Source organism: Diceros bicornis, chromosome 19 (assembly GCF_020826845.1).
Source record: "Diceros bicornis minor isolate mBicDic1 chromosome 19, mDicBic1.mat.cur, whole genome shotgun sequence".
Classification (NCBI taxonomy): Eukaryota; Metazoa; Chordata; class Mammalia; order Perissodactyla; family Rhinocerotidae; genus Diceros; species Diceros bicornis.
The window spans coordinates 12425171-12447214 of NC_080758.1; the positions used below are offsets into that span (position 1 = coordinate 12425171).

General features: G+C 50.3%; 1 protein-coding gene across 1 annotated transcript in view; it reads left to right on the forward strand.

The window, feature by feature from the left end:
• Positions 1-22044, forward strand: part of PTGIS (prostaglandin I2 synthase) — a 44919-nt gene that overhangs the window by 17181 nt on the left and 5694 nt on the right. The window contains exons 5-9 of the mRNA XM_058562495.1: positions 2728-2879; positions 11023-11204; positions 18776-18944; positions 19886-20067; positions 21415-21566. Coding sequence (XP_058418478.1) covers positions 2728-2879; positions 11023-11204; positions 18776-18944; positions 19886-20067; positions 21415-21566 — 837 coding nt within the window. The remainder of the gene's footprint in view (positions 1-2727; positions 2880-11022; positions 11205-18775; positions 18945-19885; positions 20068-21414; positions 21567-22044) is intronic.

The window sequence follows — 22044 nt, forward strand, 5'->3', positions numbered from 1 at the left end:
CCTACTTTTGGTAGAAATATATGTACGGGGAAATGGTTCTCTGCTTTAAGAAGAAACCAGTGCGAGTGGGGTGACAGATGGCAACAGGCGTTTAGCTGCAGTGTCACGGGGACCACTGTGAGGACCCTGCCAGCTCGTCCCTGTCTAGAAGGAGTGGCCGTGACTCCACTCCTGCCCAGGGCTGCCAGGCGGGACTGCGGGCTCCAGGTGGCCGTATTCTCTTTTTCATGATGAGATGAGGGGGAAATCCAGATTTTTGTGAATTTCCCCAGATGTTTAGATATACGTTCAGAGCCAGCCCTGATGGCCTAGCGGGGAAAGTTCGGCATGCTCTGCTTTGACCGACCGGGTTCGCTTCCCAGTTGCGGAACCACACCACCCGTCTGTCAGTTGCCATGCTGTGGGGGCTCACATAGAAGAACTAGAATAACTTACAACTGGGATATATAACCATGCACTGGGGCTCTGGGGAGGGAAAAAAAAGAAAAAAAGAGAAAGACTGTGAACAGATGTTAGGTCAGGGCGCATCTTTCCCTGCCAAAAAAAAAAATAATAATAATAAATAAATAAATATACATTCAGTTTGTTTTTAGGAAAACTCTATTGACCAAACAAAATGCGTTTGCTGGCTGAATCCAGTCTGTGGACTGCACATTTAGCTTCTGCTGTAAGGAAACTGAGGGCGTTAGTCTGGGGAAGAGGGACCCGGGGCCTCACACGTTTGGAGGAGAAGGGGAGGGAATTCCTTCTGGGCTGATGCAGAGGCCTGGGTAGGGCCAGCGGGTTAGACGCTGGAAGGAGCTCGTTTCAGCCGTTCTGAAGAAAGGGCTGCTTCCTCTTAGTCCAGTGGATGCGCAGGTTGGGAGCTCTCCATCTCTGGGGACAGGGAATCCAAGGCTGGATGGGGGGAGGTGAGTGGGATGCAGGGGGAAGGTGGGACAGTAGCCTGGATGACTGAGCTTGGAATCATGATGACCCCATATTTTCTCCCCAGATCAGTGTTCTCAGGTTTAAGTTCTAACTGTCCACCTACCCACCCACCCATCCATCCACCCACCCAGCCAGCCAGCCAGCCAGCCAGCCAGCCAGCCATCCCTCCACCCACCCACCCACCCACCCTTCCATCTGTCCACCCATCCATCCGTCCACCCACCCACCCATCCACCCACCCACCCATCCATCCACCCACCCACCCATCCATCCACCCACCCACCCATCCATCCATCGACCCACCCATCCATCCACCCACCCATCCATCCACCCACCCATCCCTCCATCCATTCACCCACCCATCCCTCCACCCGTCCACCCACCCACCCATCCATCCACCCACCCATCCATCCATCCACCCACCCTTCCACCCTTCCACCCGTCCATCCATCCATCCGTCCATCCACCCATCCGTCCATCCACCCACCCACCCATCCACCCATCCATCCATCCACCCATCCATCCATCCAGCATTTATTGAGGGCCTACTATGTGCCTGCACTGTGCGGATGAGGGATAGACTGGGGACTAGACAGGTGTCTCTCGGCCCCCACCCTCCCTCATTCCTGCTTCCACCCTCTCCTTGGGAAAATCTCTGTCCCAGGAGATCCAGGGACTAGGAGAAGTTGACGGAGGGGCAGATCTGGGCTTCAGTGGCGTCTCTGCAGAGGCTCCAGTCCCTCCCACCATGTGGAAAATGTGAAAACCTGTGGTTTCCCTCCCAGGACTGAGGCCAGTGGGCTGGGCTTCTGGAGCCTTCAAAAGTGGCTGGTGGTGAAAACATTTCCTCTGAGAGCATTCCTGTGGGCAGTGTGTGTGTGTGGTCTCACACTCGATCCTGTGTCTCATCCTTTCTCCATACTCCCCAGGCCCTGTCCCTCTCCTGCTCAGACCCCCCAGGGCTTTCCAGGTCAAGCCCACCCTTCTCGCCATTGCAACCCAGCCCCTGCCCTGCCCCGCCCTGCCCTGTGTGACTGGCCCTGCCAACCCCCAGGCCCCTCCCGCCGCTGTGCCCTCGCACCCCAGCTCCAGCGCCGGGACCAATACCTGGCCGCTCTCCGACCAGGCCGTGCTTGCTCCTTCAGCTCCAGGCCTGTGCCCGGGCTGTGCCCTCTGCCCGAACCCCTTCCCTCTCCCCTTCCCCCTGCTCATCCCGCAGGTCTCAGCTCAGACCCTGCCTCCTCCGGGGAGCCTGCCCTGACTCCCTCTCCAGGGGCAGGAGCCTGCTCTCCTGATGGGTGGCCCCCCTCTCGCCCCACTGTCCCCTCACTCACTCTGCCCCGGCCTCCCCAGCCTCCCCGCTGCTCTGCAGCGCTCCTTTCCTTCCTGGTTCAGGATGTTGGCACTGGCTGTTCCTTCTGCCTGGTGCCCCTCCCTCTGCTCTTCCCACGCTGGCTCCTCATCCTGCGGGTTCCCGCCTAAGCCGTGAGCCCCCGCCCCCTCGCCCGTTCCAGCTTGCGTTTGTCGCCCCTCCGAGCACCCGCTGACATACTGCTCTTCACCCAGTTCTCTTGTCTGTTGTCTGTCTCCCGCGCTAGAGTGTCCGTCCGCTCTGCGAGGACCCTGAGGGTTTTGTGTTTTCTTCACTGCTGACTCCCTGGCCCAAAAGAGTCGGGGCGTCGAGTGAGAAAATTAGCTGCTCATTAGGTGAATGAAGAAAAGCTTGTAGGCGCCGTGGGAGGGTTTGGCTGAGACTGTCCAAGGATGACCCCGTGACCCGCTGTTTGCTGCCCCCAGAGCCGGCTACCTGACTCTCTACGGAGTCGAGGCACTGCCACGCACCCCTCAGAGCCAGGCCCAGGACCGCGTCCACTCAGCCGACGTCTTCCACACCTTCCGCCAGCTCGACCTGCTGCTCCCCAAGCTGGCACGTGGCTCCCTGTCAGTGGGTAAGCACCGTGGGGCCCTGGCGGGTGGTGGGGCAGACAGAGGGACCCAGAGGGGGAGTCCACGCTCAAGCTGAAGGAGCATAGGCAACATAGGAGGAAGGACATCTATTGCCCTGGGAGGCAGTGAGATCCCCGTCCCTGGGGGTGTGCGAGAGCACAGTGGCGGGGAGGCAGGGCTTGGACCAGAGCTGGGGCTCCTGGTGGAAATTGACACAGCACAGCTGGAGCGGGGCCTGGGGACCACTCTTGCACGTGTCTCTCGATGCTCGCACGCCCTCGCTGCTCCTAGTTGTCGGCCTTGTGCTTTTATAACGTGGATGCAGCGCACTGGAGGATGGTCCTGCGCTTCGGGCTTTCACTGAACTCCACGCCAAGAGCGTCTCCACATCAGTTGGTACAAACCCACCTCGTTCATTTTCGTGGCTACAGAGGGGACTCAGGATTGGTAAAGAGCTTCCTGCCGGATTCAGTGTGCAGGGGCAGTGGGAACCACTGGGCTGCACTGTCCCCTGGCCACTGTCCCCAGTGAGAAGGATCCTCTGGGGCCCTTAGAAGTCCCCCAGCCCCATCCCGGTCCATTTGAATCCGAATCTCCAGGGAGGCTGGGAAACTGCATGTTTGACAAGTGCCAGGAGAAGGTTGAGAAATACCGTGTCTGGTCTCAGACACTCGCAGCCAGGCCTAGATTCGGATTCCTAGCCTGCTGCTTCCTTGCTGGTGATTTGGGGCACATTACTTAACTTCTTCTGCCCCAGTTCCTTCCTCTGGAGGGGCAGTTGAGGGGAGTGGTTAAGACAGACTCCGGACTCAGATGCTTGAGGTGGTTTACCGACTCCTAGGTGGTCTCTCTGTGCCTCGGTGATCTCACCTGCAAAGTGGGGAGAACAGTGAGTTCCTCCTAGAGGGGGCTGTTAGGATTGGCTGAGGCAGCAAGAAAAAACCCTATTTGTGGAGCACTTTCTATGTGCCGGATCCCAGACCAATCATTGTCTCGTTCAGTACTCACAACAGCTCATCACCTCAGTTCCTTTATTTATATTCATATATATTTTTTTAATTTTTATTTATTTTTTTCCCCCAAAGCCCCAGTAGATAGTTGTATGTCATAGTTGCACAGCCTTCCAGTTGCTGTATGTGGGACGTGGCCCCAGCATGGCTGGAGAAGCGGTGTATCAGAGCTCTCCCGGGACCCGAACCCCGGGCCGCCAGCATCGGAGTGCGTGCACTCAACCGCTAAGCCACGGGGCCGGCCCTATATTCATATTTAAAATCAAACTTTAACACCTTGGAGTGTTTAAATTAGGAAAGACACATATTCTCGTGGTTAACACTTCATAGACGTAAACAGTAAAAAGTAATAATACTCGCTCTTCCAAAGCCAGCTTCCTGTGGAAACCAGTGTGGATGTGCTGATATATATCCCTTCACAGTATTTTGTAGGGGCATTGTATTTTGCAAATAGAGACAAATATACACACCTAGAATGTCTCTCTCTGTATTTACAGAAAGGGATTATATCTATTATTTGCAACTTTTTTTAACCTAAAAATATAGCTACTTTCTCCCCTGTCAATACAACCATCTTCTAGAAGTTTTAGCCAATGCAATTAGATAAGAGAAATCAATTACTGATATAAGAATGGGTAAAGAAGAAATAAAACTCTCCCTGTTTGCAGAGGGTCTGATTCTATACCTGGAAAACCCCAGAAAATCAGTGATAAAACTAACTCAAGCAAAAAAGAATCCAGCAAAGTAGACGGATATAGAATTAACATAAAAAATACATCTTTCTAGCCCCTGCATGTCAGTGTTTAGGCAGCCATCCCCCTCCAATGGATATTTATACTTGTTTCCCTTTTGTGTGTATGTGGCTATTGTAGTAATTCGTTGTACTGGTATCTCTTCTGCCATCTGGTGATTTTATTTCTCTCTGACAGTTTTCTGGAAGTGGGTTTGCCACATCAAAGGGCGTAGACATTAAAATTTTTATTAGCTATTGCCACATCATTTCCAAAACCATGGAGAATTCATATGCCTCCCCAAAGTGCAGGAGCCTGCTCATTCCCCACCAGATTTACCAGTCTTTCCATTTGTTTCCTAATCTGATGAGCAGAGGCGGGTAACTTGTTGTTTTAATTTGCATTTTCCCAGCCTTGCCAAGATGCAGTTATCAGCCTTTAAATCCTTGCCGATCTGATGGGCAAAGAAGGGCATCTGGCTTTATGGGCATTCCCTGACGGCTTCTTGTATCGCACCAGCCATTTGCTTTTTCTCTCTGTGAGTTGCCTATTGATGTCTCTTATCCTTTTAGAGGTAACTCTATCTGTTTGAATCCTGCCATCAATGCTTGGAGGCTGCTATTATGCCCACTTTGAAGATAAGGCTGAGGCTCAGAGAGGTGAAGTCACTTGTCTTAGGTGGCAGAGCCAGCAAAATGGAAACTTGGTCTGATTGCAAAATCCTGTGTGAGAACCACCTGACACATCCCAGAACCGACTGCTTCTCCAGGAAAGAGTGGTTTCTTCATTGCCCTTTCCTCCATACAGATGGTCCAGGGTTGTTCCTGTACATGTAGAAGGGGACCCTCCATCATTCTGGGAACAGCCCTGGTTGGGGGGTATAGGAAGGCTGCATTTCCCAGTGTGGGCAGCAGGTGGCGATGTTGGGGAAGGTTTCTCATGTCGGGGCAGGAGGCTAGTGGGCAAAGTAGCCCTCAGACCTTGCTGTGGGGCAGGTGAAACCCTGCGGCCTCTTTCTCAGAGCGATTTGGCAGAACCTATCAAAACATGCGATGCACGTTCCTTTGATCCTGTACTGCCACTTCCAGGAATTATCCTACAGAAATGCTCGCACGTGTTTACAGATACACAAAGATGTTCATTGCCACGTTGCTTGGGACAGCCAACTCTAGGAACAACCTAAATGTCCACCAGTAGGGCTGATGAAATAAATCATGCATTCATGTAAAGGAAAACCATGCGACTGTAAAACAGAATGGGATGTACTGCTATAGGATGAAACCTACTGTTATGAAAAAGGTGCAGAACAGGGGGTATATGGTGTTTCTTTTCAAATGTGGGAACATGTATAGATTTTTGCCTCTGGGCAGGCTGGGACGGGATTGAGAGAAGCTTACGTTTTACAGTATGCCCATTTGAACTCTTAGAGTTTCTTTCTTTCTTTTTCTTTTATTATTATTTTTTACCATTTGTATGCATTATTCCTCCTCCACTTTTAAAAATATAAACATATTTTAAAAGAAAAGTGATGCTTTTGGGGACCCTTAGACCATTGAGTCTGGTGCTTCTCATACAATAGGGAGTTGGGGGCAGTAGGGAATTAAATAGAGCCCCAAGCTAAGCATACTGCTTCTTTCTGGAATATTCATTTCACTGGATTATTGGGGGGGGCTGTTTTATTTGAATATTGTTTTTGGGGAAAAGGCACTCTTATATTAAAGAATCATAGAGTCTAATGCAAAAATAGAATGCATTTTAAAGGTAAAAAACAAGACTTTAAAGACGTCCCCAGGGGGGCCTCTCTGGACTGTGCCATCAGGTCTCCAGGGGATAGAGGGGTTTCCAAGGGAAAATTGGAGAGACACTCAGGCCTGGGCCCCTCGTTTTACAGATGAGGAGACTGAGGCCCAGAGATGGACAGGGCCTGGGCCAAGCCCACACAGCATGGGAGGTCTGGGATTCTCCTCCCTCCAACTGCCTTACCAGTCACACGGGCCTGGCCGTTCTATTCACAGTATTGAGTCATTACACTGGGGCTGATCAATAATACCTTATAATGATGGCAAGAATCTAGCAAGTACAACTTACCAAACCCCTACCAGCACCAAGCCTGTTCTGTGTGTGATCTTTTTGAATCCTCCTAATGATCCTATGAGCCAGGTTGCCCCCATTTTACAGATGGGGAAACTGAGGCTCAGCAATACAAAGTGCTTTGCCCAAGATCATCCTTCTAGGATGAGGCAGAGCTGGGATTTCAACCTGGGTCTCTCTGGCTGCGGACTTTATGCTCTTTCTTTCACAATTTATTATTGTTTCTTAATTATAGAAATAATATGTGAATACATTCTCCTGGGACTAATAATGCTAACATTCATTAAGTTTTATTTAATTATATAGTTGATGTTTACTAGGCCTGTGCCAGGCATCATTCTTCGTGCTTTATATGTTGACACATTCAACCCCATGTGGGGGGTATTCATTATCCCAATTTACAGGTGAGAGAACTGAGGTGTGGAGAGGTTGAGGGGACTTCACTGGGCTCCCTGCCTCTTATTTAAAAAAAAAATCAAATATGACACAAAAGGGAAATTCTCTTTTGACCACACCCTCTCTAAATCTATCCCCAAGGTAGCCATTGTGATCAATTTGGTGTTATCCTTCTAGAACAGTGGTGGCCTGTGGAAATAGAATGCAAGCCGCATGCATAATTTTAAATTTTCTATGAGACACATTACAAAAAAGAAAAAGAGGAAATCAATTTTAATAATATATTTTCTTCGACCTAGTATATCTAAAATATTAACACTTCAGCATGTAATCAATATAAAAATTATTAATGAGATATTTTGCATTTGTTTCTCATACTAAGACTTTGAAATCCGGTGTGTGTTTTTCGCTCACAGCACACCTTAATTCGGGCCAGCCATGTTTAAAGAGCTCAAGAGCCATATGTGGCTTGTGGCTTCCCTATTGGACAGAGCAGTTCTAGATCTTTCTCCACACATTAAGCTATAGTGGGAGCCCAAACTATACTGTGATCCCAAATATATACAGCAAACCCCTGTTTTCCCAGTGAAAAGTTTTCCTGTTTTCATTTTGTGGTCAACCTAAACAGAAATAATTAGGATGGAAACGAAATAAGCTTTTCCTTATCGAGGTTGCTGAACTCCTAGCTCAGCTCACACGTTGCGTAAACTAACCGTTGAGAAATGTCACTTTCTTCCCACTCTCACGTTTCGGAAAGGCGTTTTATTCAGATTCCGCCTCTGACGTCAGCGTCCTGCCCAGCAGCTGGGTCCCAGGCTGAGTCGCCAAACTCAGTTTTCCAGAACCCCCACTTCTTCACTCCCGTATCATCTGTTTGAGATACGGAGTGAACTTTTGAATCTATATATAATGTTTCGCTGGAAATTTTGTATTGGGGGAGGTGCCAGATTTTGTGTATGTTTCACATGGTTCAAACATTGAAACTATAAAATAGGAACAGTGAAAAGTCTCCCTCCTTTTATGCAAATGCAAGTGAATCCGACTATATTCTTATTTTTCTCTTTTTTCTACAAATGCACGCCGTGCACACTGTTGCGGGCACTTTGCTTTTTCCTGCGATATGTAGTGGCAGTGTATCTCCTGTGAGATGTAGTGGGTGCACTTTACTGTTCTAAGGACTCCACAGACGTTAACTGATTTGATCCATGGATGAAATCACTGCTATAATTTTTTTACTTTTTTTCCAGTCCGATTTTTTTTTATACAACACCATCTTTGGCTCATTTGCCAAATGACATTCACATACCTCCCTCTTTTTTTTTTTTAATGGTGATAAGATATGCGTAACATAAAATTGACCATTTTAAACAGTTTTAAGTATGCAATTCAGTGGCAATAAGTACATTCACCATGTCGTGTAACCAGATCGTTATCTATTTCCAGAAGTTTCTCATCGTCTCAAACAGAAGCTCTGTGTCCATTAACCAGTAACTCCCCATCTCCCCTTCCTGTCAGCCCCTGGTGACCTTTATTCTACTTTCTGTCTCTATGAATTTGCCTATTCTAGGTACTTCATATAATTGAATCATACAATATTTCTCCTTTTGTGTCTGGTTTATTTCACTTAGTGTAATGTTTTAAAGATTCATCCATGTTGTAGCATGTGTCAGAATTTCCTTCTTTTCTAAGGCTGAATAATATTCCCTTGTACATATATACTACACTTTATTTATCCAGTTCTTCTGTTGATGGACCCTTGGGTTGTTTCTACCTTTTGGCTGTTGTGAATGGTGCTGCTATGGACACGGGTGTACAAGTATCTGAGGCCCTGCTTTTGGTTCTTTTGAGCATATACCCAGAAGTGGAGTTGCTGGATCATATGGTAATTTTATGTTTAACTTTTTGAGGAGCTGCCAACTTTTCCACAGTGGCTGCACCATTTTACGTTCCCACCAGCAATGCACAAGGTGCATTCCTTTTTTCCCCATCGTTGCTTATTATTTTACTTTTTTTTGATACTAGCCGTTCTATTGGGTGTGACGTGGTCTCTTATTGTGGTTTTGATTGGCATTTCCCTAATGATTAATGATGTTGAGCATCTTTTCATATGCTTATGGGCCATTTGTATATCTTCTTTGGAGAAATGTCTGTTCAAGTCCTTTGCCCATTTTTTGATTTGGGTTTTTTGTGGGTTTTTTGGCTGTTGCCGTTGAATTGTAGGAGTTAGTTATATATTCTGGGCACTGGACCCTTATCAAGTATATGATTTGCAGATATTTTCTCCCATGCTGTGGGTCGCGTTTTCATGCTGCGAGGCTTTTTGAAGTCATCCTTAGAAGCTGTGTTTACAGTGATGTTCGAGACCTGTGGTTCTACTGTCAGACCTCAGGAATGCCAGTCATTTCTAAATCTGTGTTAAATTTCCTTGCCTCCTTTGTTAGCTGTCCCATCAGATGACTCCTGTTAGCATCCAGAACTAGCATCTACTGAGCTGGCCTCACCACTTCCTGTGTCCTGCACTCACCTGTTTAAAATCTCCGCATGCCCGGCCCCCGCCCCCCGAGAGTCCGCCAAGATTGGTCTCAGGTGGGACCTGGGCATCCAGAGATTTAAAAGCTCCTGGATGATTCTCCAGTGCCCCAAAAGTTGGGAAACACAGGAAAGTAATGTATTTCAGATGAACAATTAGGCTCATCACTTTAAATGGAGAAGTGTGTCACCTGAAAAGGTGTCTAGAGGTTGTGGAAAAGTATATGGAGCATATTATTTGAAAATGTAACTAAAATACTTAAAAAAAATAAGTTTAGCCTACATTTTCCACTCTTTCAAATACTCTGTATTATGCAGCCAGGTTTAGAACAACTGGGTGGATGTGTCTTCCTGTTAACACTGCTTTGTGGTTCAAAAAAGTCGATAAGAGAGTTTCTAGTGCTTTGGAACTTTGTAAAAGTGACTTCTGCTTTTCCAAGGAGTGATTTCGGAAAAACCAAATCTTATATTTGTGCATGTATATGTAAATATAGCATCGTCTTGTAGCATTAACACAGTATATAAATAATCAGTACCTGGCTTTGTACCCTCCACAGTCTGCCCTCGTGGGCCCTCTAGGTCTGTACATAAAGAACTTTCTCATTTGTTCTCATTGCTGCATGGTTTTCCAGAGCACAACACGCCGTTGTTTATTTAACGGTGATTGTGAACTGGTGACCCGTGGGCCAGAGTTGGCCTTCAGAAATGCTTGTGTGGCCTGCACAGTGATTAAAATGTCTTACTCAGATGCTAACCTTAAAAACACAAGAAGATTCCACAGGAACATCTGGGTTTTCAGCGTCTTTTGAAAACTCAGGCTCCCTGGCTGTGCTGGGCCATGTTTCTCCGTTGGGCCTGAGGGGCTGGTCAGTGAGCTGAGTAGGTACCGCCCCGACCCTCCCCTTCCCCATGGCCCCTTCCTGCCCTCCCACCTGACCTGCCTTCCCTGGAGGCAGTGGGGTTGGAGACCCCGGACCAGTCTGTTCCCTCTCGATGGTCGGCTGGGCCGTGTCTGACGTCTCCGGAGTGGAGCTGTGCCGAGCCTGCTCGTGTGGTCTCCACGTGCACGTGGCCTGGCGTTGCTCGGCTCAGACCCTGGGGCGGGAGACTGCTGCTCGGCGTTTCATGTCCCTTCCCCTGCTGTGTAAGGAAACGCGGTTCAGTCAACATGTATTTATTGAGCAGCTACTATGGGCCAGGTGCTGGGGACACAGGGGTGAATGCAACAGACAGGCCCCTCGCTCCTGTCCACTGAGGTGAGCCAGGCAAGAAGCAAGTCAACGTTTAAAGGGCTTCCCTGTAGCCTCTCTCCCACAGGCACTCCCAGGGCTGGTGGCCTGGACTGCAGGTGGATCTGTAACCACCCCCTTTGTGCTCTGTCCCTACAGGGGATAAGGACCGGGCATGCAAGGTCAAAGGTCACCTGTGGAAGCTGTTGTCCCCAGCCAGGCTGGCCGTCCGGGTGCACAGGAGCAGCTGGCTGGAGAGTTACCTGCTGCACCTGGAGGAGATGGGCGCGTCGGAGGAGATGCAGGCGCGGGCGCTGCTGCTGCAGCTCTGGGCCACACAGGTGGGCATGCGCGTGCGCGCGGGTCCGGGCAGGTGTGTGTGTGTGCGCGCGCGCGCGCGTGCACATGTGTGCTGTCAGGCACACACCAGTGCGTGGGTGAGTGTGCACACGTGTGCCTGCATGGGAGCGTGGGTGTGCATTTGTGAGTGTGCATCAGTGAGTGTGCATGTGGGTGTGCACACACCCGGCTGTCTGCCCAGTTCCCTGCCTCTGTTAACTGTGACACAGTCTCGTGGGCAGGATCATTCATTCAATATTCATTTTTTTTTAATTTGGAAAAATGTTAGACTTCTAGAAAAGTTTTATGAATAATAATGAACTCTTATATACATTTCACTTTGATTCTTCAATTTTTAACATTTTACCACATTTGCTTTCTCTCTGTCTCTCGCACTGTGATTATTTTATTGATTTATTTGCAAATAAGTTGCAGACATTGTGACTATCTACCCCTAATTACTTCAGCGTGCACCTCCCAGGAGCAAGAATATTCTCCTCCACGACCACAGCACAATGACCAAATTCAGGACACCTGACCCAGATACGGGGTCATGATCTAATTTACATCCATATTCCAACTCCGCAGCTGTTCCAGTAATGTCCTTCATGGCTCATCTTGGTCCAGCATCCAGTCCAGATCACGCGGTACATTTAGTCATCCTGCCTTTTTAGATTTCTTTAATATGGAACAGTTTCTGTGCCTTTCATTGTTTTTCATGACCTTGACATTATTGAAGTGCAGACCAGTAAATCTGAAGAATCATTTAAAAGTTCTTGCTTTGTGTTGCTTATGTTTTAGCTGGGGGTGGGGGTGGGGCAGACAGGCATGGAGACCGCTACAGGGTGGTTTTAGATGCTGATATGCAGGATATAAAACCAGGTCACGAATAGAGAGATCCTGGGGGTCCACTCTAGCCAGGGTGGTCAGGGAGGCCTCTCTGAGGAAGAGCTATTTGAGCTGAGCCTGGATGTTAAGAAAGAGCTGGATTTGGGGACTTGGGGAAGATGTGGGGATAGAGTATTCCAGGCAGGGGAAACAGCAAGCACAAAGGCCCTGGGGTTGGGTCATGCCAGGTGTTTGGGCAACAGCAAGGAGTGGAGTATGGCTGATGCAGAGTGAGGAGGGGAGGTGGGACTGAGGGACGAGATCATGGAGGGCCTTGTGGGTCCTAGTAAGTGGGGACTCAGGGTTTTCTCTGGGTGATGTAGGAGCCCTGGGAGGGTTCTGAGCAGAGGAGGGACAGGATCTGAGGAGCAAGGGCAGAGCAGGGACACCAATGAGGAGACAATGCTGCCAGGACTGGGGGTAGCGGTGGAGGTGATGAGGAAGTGGATAGCTTCTGGAAACAAAGGGAAGACAGCACCGGTGGATTTGGTAATGGACCGGCTATTGGAGTGAGAGAAGGCAGGCTGAGGATGCTGCCTCTCTGGGCCTGGCTTTTGCCCTCTCCCCGACCCTGAGGCCCCCCCTTCTCTTGGTGTCGCCCCTGCAGTGACAGGTGCACAAGCTGACATTTCTGGGTAATTCCTCTCCCATTGACTTGCAACTTATTTTTAGTTTTCTCTCAGAGCCATTAACTGCCCTTGCCGGCAAAGACTGGCAAGGGCGGGGCTGGGTTTAATCAGCAGTTGGGGCCCCATTAGTGCCTAATAACATATTTGTGGGCAGAGACTTGGAGCTCCAAACTGTCCCCAGAATCCCTTGCAGGAATGACCTCTGTCAGCGGAACTGGACGCTGGCCTGGGGGCTTGAGTGGCCAGAAGTCCAGGGCACAGCCTTTGGCGGGGCCGGGAAGACTGGGCAGGAGGTGGGGACGGGACGTTCTCTCAGGTTGAGTTGTCGTGCAGAACTCAGCAAGTGGGAGACCTTTCGAGAGCTCGAGTCCCCAGAGTGGGGTCGAGACACTGCGTGGCCCAGTGGCTTCAGGCCACAGGCTCTGTGACCAGCCTGCCTGGATCTGAATCCTGACTCTGCCCCTTCCTAGCAAGTCACTCACTTAACTTTTCAGTGCCTCAGTTTACTCCTTTGTAAAGTGGAGACGGCAGCACCTTCCTCAAGGTGTTGTGGTGAGGATGCAAGGAAGGGACACGTGAAATCCTGTAACTGTGCCTGGCAGATAACTAACCAGAGCTCAGTAAACATATTCACAAATATTTAGTGAGGGCCCACCGTGTGCCAGGCATTGTTCTAGAAGCTGGGGACAGAGCAGTGAGCAGAACAAAGATCGCTGCCCTTATGAGCTGACATTCTGGAGGAAGAAGACAGACAATTAATAAACAAGTATATAAAATATATTAGAGGTAACAAGTTCTATGGAGAACAGGTAAAGCAAGGGAGGGGGCTAGCAGAGGGGAGGGAGGAGGGGCTACTTCATATGGGGGGTTGGTCAAGGATAGCCTCACCAAGAAGGTGATATCTGAGCAGAAACTCGAAGGAAGTGAGGGAACGAGCCATGTGGATATACAGGATGAGGGCATCCAGGCAGGGGGCAGCAGGTGCAAAGCCCTGAGGTGGGGATGAGGGGCATGTGGCAGGGAGGTAGCAGGTGCCAGACCACACAGGGCCCTGTAGGTCATGGGGAGGACTTTGGCTTTTACTCTGAGACGGGAACCCTTTGAGGGCTCTGAGCAGAGGAGCAATATGGCCTGCCTTCTGCTTTAAGGGGTCATTCTGGCTACATTGCTGAGAATAGACTGTAGGAGGTGGGGAGTGGAGGCGGGGAGGCCAGGGAGGAGGCCACTGCAATCTTCAGGCATGAGAGGATGGTGCTGGACCAGAGGGCAGGGGAGAGTGATGGCACTCTGGGTGTATTACCAGGTCAGTGGACGGGACTTGCTGTTGGACAGGACATTGCGAGGGCATCAACAGGATGGCTCCAGGTTGGGCCTGAGCAGCAGGGAGGATGAAGTTGCCGTTAACAGCTGAGGAAGATGGTGGAAGGAGCAAGTTTGGGGAGAATATTGGGGGTTTCGTTTGGGGCATGCTGAGTTTGAGATGGAGAATGGGTGGGGAGGAGCGTCTGGAGAAAAGGCGAGCTGGAGTTCAGGGTCAAGGTCCAGGCTGGGAGTAGACGGCGTAGAGATGGTGGTTAGAGCCACTGGGCTGGACACCACCGGGGGTGAGGGTGGGTGGAGAAAGGGGCTGAGCTGGGCCAGAAGATGAGGAGGAGCCAGCAAAGGAGGCCAAGGAGCAGCGGGGGTGGGGTGGGGTGGGGGAGGAGCCGGCAGGGAGCACGGCCCGGAGGCTGGTGCAGAAAGTGTTCCAAGAGGTTGGGAAACGGTGGCTGTGATTGCTGCTGTCAGATCAGAGTGGAGTTGGGAAAAATAATCTTGAAAAATATCGAACACCTACCACGTGCCAGTCATCCTGTTGAGCGCTTTACAAACATCATGTCATAGGCTCCTTGCAAAGGCTCCATAAACCCAGAACCCCAGAGCCTGGGTCGATCCAGGAGCCTAGAAGAGGACCTGGTGGGCTGAGACCTAAGGTCCAGGCAGAGAGGAGAGGCCGGCTCTCAGGGGACGTGGCTTGGGGTGGGCAGAGGGAGGAGAGTTCACGGAGATCTGCCCCAGCAGGCCTGTCGGTCCAGGCTTCCCTCCCAGCTCCGGGCTGTTCGTCAGCCGGCAGCCCTGGTGGCCCTGGTGATGCCCAGACTCCCTCGGCCCTATCCGTCCACTTTCATCCTTCTCTCCCTTCCCCACCTCTGGCTCGGCCCTCAGCCCTGATCCTATCCTCAGCTGCCATGGCCCCACGGCCCCAAGAACTCCTGGGTGGCTCTGCGGGGGTGGGGAGAGGGGACTGTGGGAGCCACAGGGGCACCGGGGCTGCAGACAACACAGCTGAGACAGTGACCACGGGAGCTGAGGGTCCCTGAGGCCCTGCGCCCTGGCGTGGAAAGCACGAGCAGAGTCCCGGTCGGACAGCCGGGTGGAATCCCAGCTCTGCCGCTGGCTACTTGTGTGACCTTGAACAAGTCACTTGGCTTTTCTGGGCTTCAGTTTCACCGTCTGTAAAGAGGGGGTAACGAGTAATAGCCGTGTACAGGATCGGGGGTTTTTTCTTCAGTAGTTTTATTCTGAGATAGTTTTGGAGTGTTGAAGAGTTGCACAGATAGTAGAGTTCCCAATACCTTCACCCGCTTCCTCTGACGTGAACATCTTACGGAACCGCAGTGCATTTATCAAAACCAAGAAATTAGTGTTGGCACATCTATTAACTAAGAGGCCGTACTTCACTCAGATTTCCCCAGTTTTTCCACTAATGCCCCTTTTCTCTTCCAGGATCCAATCCAGGGTACCACATTGCATGCAGGGTATTTTTTTTTATTCCCTTAAAATTTTTTTCACAAAAAAATGAGGAGGAGTGTAATCTGTGGTCTCCATCTCTGGGCTCTGCTCTCCTCTGGGGTGGCTCCAGCCTCAGACTGGCTTCCCCAGGGGGTGCAGCGACAGCCACCAGCCGCTCCTGGCCGTCTGGCAGTCCCCTGTGGAGGAGGGCTTCTCTTTCCCATGAATTCTAGCACAAATCCCAAGTCTGCCCCTCATTGGCCCAGCCCTGGTCACGTGTCCCCTCTGAGTCCATCACTGGCAGAGTAGCCGGCCTGGGTCACGTGGCCACACCTGAGGTGGGGGGGGCAGCCCCAGATGATCTACGGCGGTGTAGAGTGAAGTGGAGGTGGTTCTCTGAAGGCGAATGGGGTGCTGTTACCCAAAAGGGAGGGAGCAGCGGGGCAGGCGGGCAGCAGGTGTCCCCCACTCCCACTGACTGACAGTGCGGGCGGGGGGCGGCAAAACGGCGCACATGAGTGGCCCAGCGCCGAGTCTGGCCCCAGTGAGCGCCCCCTGGAGGTCAGCTCCCGCCAGTCACAAACGATAGAACAGGCGCTGCTGTGCTCTGGTGATGGAGCAGGTGAGGGACTTTGGCTGCAGTGGGAGAAAATGAGGTTAGACCAGAAATGTCCTCCTGGGTAAACTGAGGCAAGACCCCAAGGGAGAAAGCTCAACTTCCAGGATAGTGAATTCAGAATCTCTTATGGTTGTGCGATCACACAGACACACGTGCGTGCAAACACACACATACCCATCTGTGCAGCTGGGTGGAAGGCGGTCTTTGTCACCTCCCTAACTTGCCACAGCTTTTTCCTGACAGCAGGGATAACTGAGCAGCCTCGTGTTCCACTCCTGCTTGTAATTAATGAACAGTGGCCCCCATCTGACCCCTCAGGCAAGATAAAATGGCTTTGGCACTGAGTTAACCCAAAGCTGAATAATTTATCACCTACGTTCCCCTGGCTATTTAAGTGATGGACAGCAAGTGACCTTGCTTGTCTCCGCCAGACCTGGGATGCTGGAGGAAATCTCAGAAAGAGTCCAAGGCCCCCACTTGTTCTCAAACCCAGGGGAGGGGCCGGGGGGAGGAGGACACCACTTCTGAGCACCTACTCTGTGCCCAGCACAGTCTCAGCGAACCCTTGTGGCCGCCCCAGGAGTGGGCACGTTATTATCCCCATTTTACCAAGAAGGAGTCACCGGGAGTGGGGAGCTGGGATTTGAACCCAACTCTGCCGGGTCCCAGCCCTCCTCCCAGGCTGCCTTGGAGGCCCTCGGCCAAAAGGAACACAGATTTTTATTTGACAGATGCCACTGAGCCCCCGCTATGTGCTTGGCAGGGGTAGGGACGGGGAGTGCTTAGTGTTCCTTTCCAGTAGCAGGCGTGACAATGGTGCCTGCTCAATGGGAGGACTGAATGAGGGAACGTGGCACCTCCTTGGTGCTGACTTCATCACAAAAGCTAAAGAAAACGAAAGACAGAAAATCTGTTTCACCATCGTTGATGCTTTGGTGCATTTCTTTACTGACTTTTTCCGTATGTTTTTCTTCTGTGGTTAAGATCATGCAGTTTTTTTAATCCAGCTTTAATTTTACTTAATATTGTGTCATGAGCATTTTTCCATGTCATTGCAGGTCACTGTAAAAATCATTCACTTTTGTTTCACGTAAAAGGAGTGCATCCATTTAAAAAATTCAAACAGTTTCAAAGGACATATGCAGCGAAAAGCCAGTCTGCCCTCTCTGTCCTCCCATCCTCCCAGCTTCTGTCCCAGAGGCAACCTCGGTTGCCAGTTTCTTGTGTCTTCTTCTAGAGATGGTCTGTGCTTCTTCCTCTCTATCCCTCTTGAAACATCCACACAAATGGAAGCGCGCTGCGCCCCTGTTCTGCATCTTGCTATTTGCATACTTTAGTGCATCTTGGCTGCAGTCTCATACCAATATGCGCAGAGCCAGCTTCTTTTTGACGACTTCCTGTACCGTCTTCTTCTGGCTGGATCATCATTTATCTCATTGATCTCCTGCTGATAGACATTGCAGTTGCTTTCAGTCTTTTACTGTTAGGTCAGCACTGCTATAAACATCCTTGTGCAAATGTGTTTTTGTCTGTGTGCAATTATGTCTGTAAAAGAATGACTGGGTAAACGTGATATTTAATGACTATTTAGTATTTCTTATTATGATTGGATAGGATAGTCATTTATGGTAGACACAAATCTTCCCCAAATTGAGGTTAGGTGGTATTCACCCGTGTCTCGTTTAAGGGTGCCCCATACACACTTTAGTTACGAGCTGAATACCTGAGTATTAAAATGTTCAACCAAGGCTGAAGTCTTGGAGCAAGAAATTCAATCCATTTTCCTAATTATTTAACTATTGGGAAGTTTTAAATAATTTTTGTTCAAAAAATCAATAGCTTTCACGGTCATCATTGGCTATTACTGCTTTGCTTTATACGTACACAATCCTCAAATATTTGAAAGCAAATATTCAGATACTGTATCAGTTCGTTATTGTTGCGTTAACAACCAACCACAAAAACCCAGTGGCATACACGATGAGCGTTTATGTAACTCACATGTCTGTGGGTCCACTGCGGGGTCAGCTGGTCTAGACTGGGCTCCGCAGGAGAGCGCAGCTCTGCTCCCTGTGTCTCTCATCCTCCTCTTGGGACCAGCGGGCCAGCCGAGTGAGCGGAAGCACACAGGTCTCTCAAGGCCCAGACTGTGAGCTGCTGGTCTGTCAATTCTGCCTCATTCTGTTGGCCCAAGTAAGTCACATGGCTGAGCCCAAATTCAAGGGGCCGGGGAAATACACTCTGCCCCTATAATGGGAGGGAGTGCAGAGTCACGTGGTAAGGGGCATGGATGCAGGGAGGGGCAGACAGTCAGGGCCAAGGATGCAGTCATCCTCAGATGTTAACTATAATCTGAATGGACACACTTTGTTCCTGTTACTGACAGTGTTTTGCTGATTAGCTATGAAGGTTACCTACGTGACCTCAGACCAATGATTTTGCTCAAGGTCGGGGATGCCAAGAATGGCCTTAAAGTAGGCGTTGGGCTACGCCAAAGCCACAAAGCATATTTTGGCCGTGTCCTGTCTGGCCTAGATGTCCGGCAGGGGTGGGAACCTACTCACCCCCTTGCCTTGGCCAGGGCTGTGTCCGTGGCACAGACCAGCCAGCTCTCACCCCACGTTTGCTGTCTGGATGGTGCAACAGGGGCTCCTTCTCACTGCAGGGGAATATGGGTCCTGCCGCCTTCTGGCTCCTGCTTTTCCTCCTCAAGAATCCCGAGGCCCTGGCTGCCGTCCGTGAAGAGCTCGAGCATATCCTCTTGCAAGCGGAGCAGCCTATCTCGCAGATGACCACCCTCCCACAGAAGGTTTTAGACAGCATGCCTGTGCTTGGTGAGATGGCCAGACCCTCCAAGATAGCCCCAAAGACTGGGTCATCATGGGCCCCCTCAGCCCTCCCCAACATGGGCTCTCATCGTCCAGGGTCCGTCCGTGTCCACTGACCTAGGCTCCCCCTGGGCCTCCTATCTTAGACTTGCCACTTTGGTTGCGGGTGGCAGAAAACCTAACTTAAACTGGCTGAAGCAGAAAAGAGACTTTATTTGGGGCATGTAACTAGAAAGTCCAAAGGTATCTGGCTTCAGGCATAGATGGATCCAGGCACTTTAGCAATGTCATCAGGACTCGGTCTCTCTCCATCTCTCAGCCCTGTTTTCTGCTGGGATGGCTCCAGTCTCAGGCTGGCAAGATGGTTGCTAGCAGCCGCAGGCTGACATGTTCTCGGCCTGTGAGGGTGTGCTTCTCTGTAACATTCCTACCTAAAGTCCCAGGAATGTGTCTCATTGGCTCTTTTGGGTCAGATATCCATCTTGAACCAATTATAGGATTCAGAGGGTTGGGATGCTCTGATTGGCCAATCCCAGGCCAATCCCAGGAGTCGGGGGTGAAATCAACAGCCTAACCCCTGAAAGTGGGAGAGGAGTGGCCCCCAGAGGAAAATCGGGAAACTGTTTCCAGAAGGGGAGTGTATGCTGGACAGGCAGAAACAACCAATATTGGTGGCCCTGCTCTCTCCCTAGCCTTTTCTGATATCTCCCTAGCTCCCACCTTCCCTCACAGCTTTTCCTGTGGTCAGACGCAAACCCTCACGTCCAAGGTCTCTGAGGGACCGTAGCAATCACATCACATCACCTGGCCTTTTTTGCCTCAGTGCGACAGTGGGCAAGTCATGCACCGTCTCTGAGCCTCCCTGCTTTCCTCTGTAAAATGGGGGCTGAGGGTGGCATTGGAGTGGGTGAGAGAACCTGACCCTTCCCTGTCCCTGCCGCTTGCAGACAGCGTGCTGAGTGAGAGCCTCAGGCTCACGGCCGCGCCCTTCATCACCCGCGAGGTCGTGGTGGACCTGGCCCTGCCCATGGCAGACGGGCGGGAATTCAACCTGCGATGTGGTGACCGCCTCCTCCTCTTTCCCTTCCTGAGTCCCCAGAGGGACCCGGAAATCTACACAGACCCAGAGGTAAATGGCATGCCAAGGACGGAGGGGAAAATCAGTGGCTTCGGGATCCGTGAGATCTGAGTGGCAGCGCAATTCTGCCCTTTGTTTGCTGTGTGACCTTTCACCTCTCTGTGTCCCTGTTTCTTCACCTGTGAAATGGACCTCATAATAGCACCTGCCTCACAGGGTTGTCAGGAAAATTAAATGAGATCCTGTAGGAAAGGCTTTCACAGCGCCTGGCACACACAGAGTGCTTTGTAAGTGACACCTGAGTGAGTTTCTTTTTTTCAGAATGTTATAATGTCAGCTTCTCAACACGTTTTCCTCTCCTTAGACTTCGAGATGGGGCAAACTTTCACAATTGCTAACAGATTTGGGTGCTTACTGTATGCCGGGCCCTGTGCTATACATGTGCTCATCCATCCACACCTCCATCCGTGCACCCATCCACCCACCCACCCACCCATCCATCTTCCTACCCATCCATCCTTCATCCATCCATCCATCCATCTATCCATCCACCCACCCACCCATCCATCTACCCACCCATTCATCCTTCATCCATCCATCCATCCTTCATCCATCCATCCACCCACCCATCCATCTATCCATCCACCCATCCATCCATCCATCCACTCACCCACCCACTCATCCACCCATCCACCCGTCTATCCGTCTATCCACCATCCATCCATCCACTCATCCATCCACCTGTCCATCCATCCATCCGTCAACTCACCCTTCCATCTATTAATCTGTTCACCAATACATTCACCTATCCTTCCACCCACCTTTCATTCAGCACCTACTCTGTGCCCAGCCCTGTGCTCAGAAACAATCCTCACGTTACCACTCTATGATGTAACCAAAGGAAATGGACATTCTCTTTGTGAAAAATAATTTTAATTTCTTTTATTCTAAATTTCAAAAGTAACATATACTTGTACAATAGAAATATATGGACATATATTTAAAAGTAAAAATTTTTCATTTCCCTTCCTCTCCAGTTCCCTAACAGTGGTTTAGAGTACATCCTTTAAATTATTTTTATGCCTTTACAGACATGCTCACGCACATATGAAGAGATAGGTGTGTGTATAGGATCGTATAATACATGCTATTCCAAAACTTGCTTTTTCCACTCAACAACCAGTCTTAAGAATTCTTCCCACGTCAGCCCACCCAGACCGAGCTCAGCCTTTTAATAAGCTGACGTAATTTTTTAACCAGTCCCCAGTCGATTGGTCTTTACAGTGTATCCAGTTTTTTCTTTTTATAAGCAAGACTGCGATGAACATCCTCATGCTTCTTCCTTCGTGCATGCATTTGTGGGGGTAGAGTCAGAAATGGACCCTCTTCCTCTTTCAGGTATTTAAATACAACCGATTCCTGAACGCTGATGGAACAGAGAAGAAGGACTTTTACAAGGACGGAAAGCGACTGAAGAACTACAGCATGCCCTGGGGAGCGGGGCACAACCAGTGCCTGGGGAGGGCTTACGCCAGCAACAGCATCAAACAGTGAGTGCGGGGTGGGGGGCGGGCCTGGGGAGGGGGCTCCTGCTCCGGCTCCTTGGCGCCCGCCATCGTCTCCCGAGACCCGGGGCTCAGCTGGGAGAAGGGTTCCGGGCAGACGCTCCAGACGAGAAGCCCATGAGCCGTCTCCTGCCCACACATCTATTTATTTGTGTTTTTAAAAGTGTGTGCTAACTTTTGTGTGTGTGTGTGAGGAAGATCAGCCCTGAGCTAACATCCATGCTAATCCTCCTCTTTTTGCTGAGGAAGACCGGCTCTGAGCTCACATCTATTGCCAATCCTCCTCTTTTTTTTCCCCCAAAGCCCTAGTAGATAGTTGTATGTCATAGTTGCACATCCTTCTAGTAAGTGTGTGCTAACTTTTAAGAATCAGAAGAGCTCCCTTAAAAAGCCAGATTTCTGATTGCTTTTGAAATAATCAGATCCAGCAACAAGTTTTCCCTCCAAGCCTGGTGTCCAAATA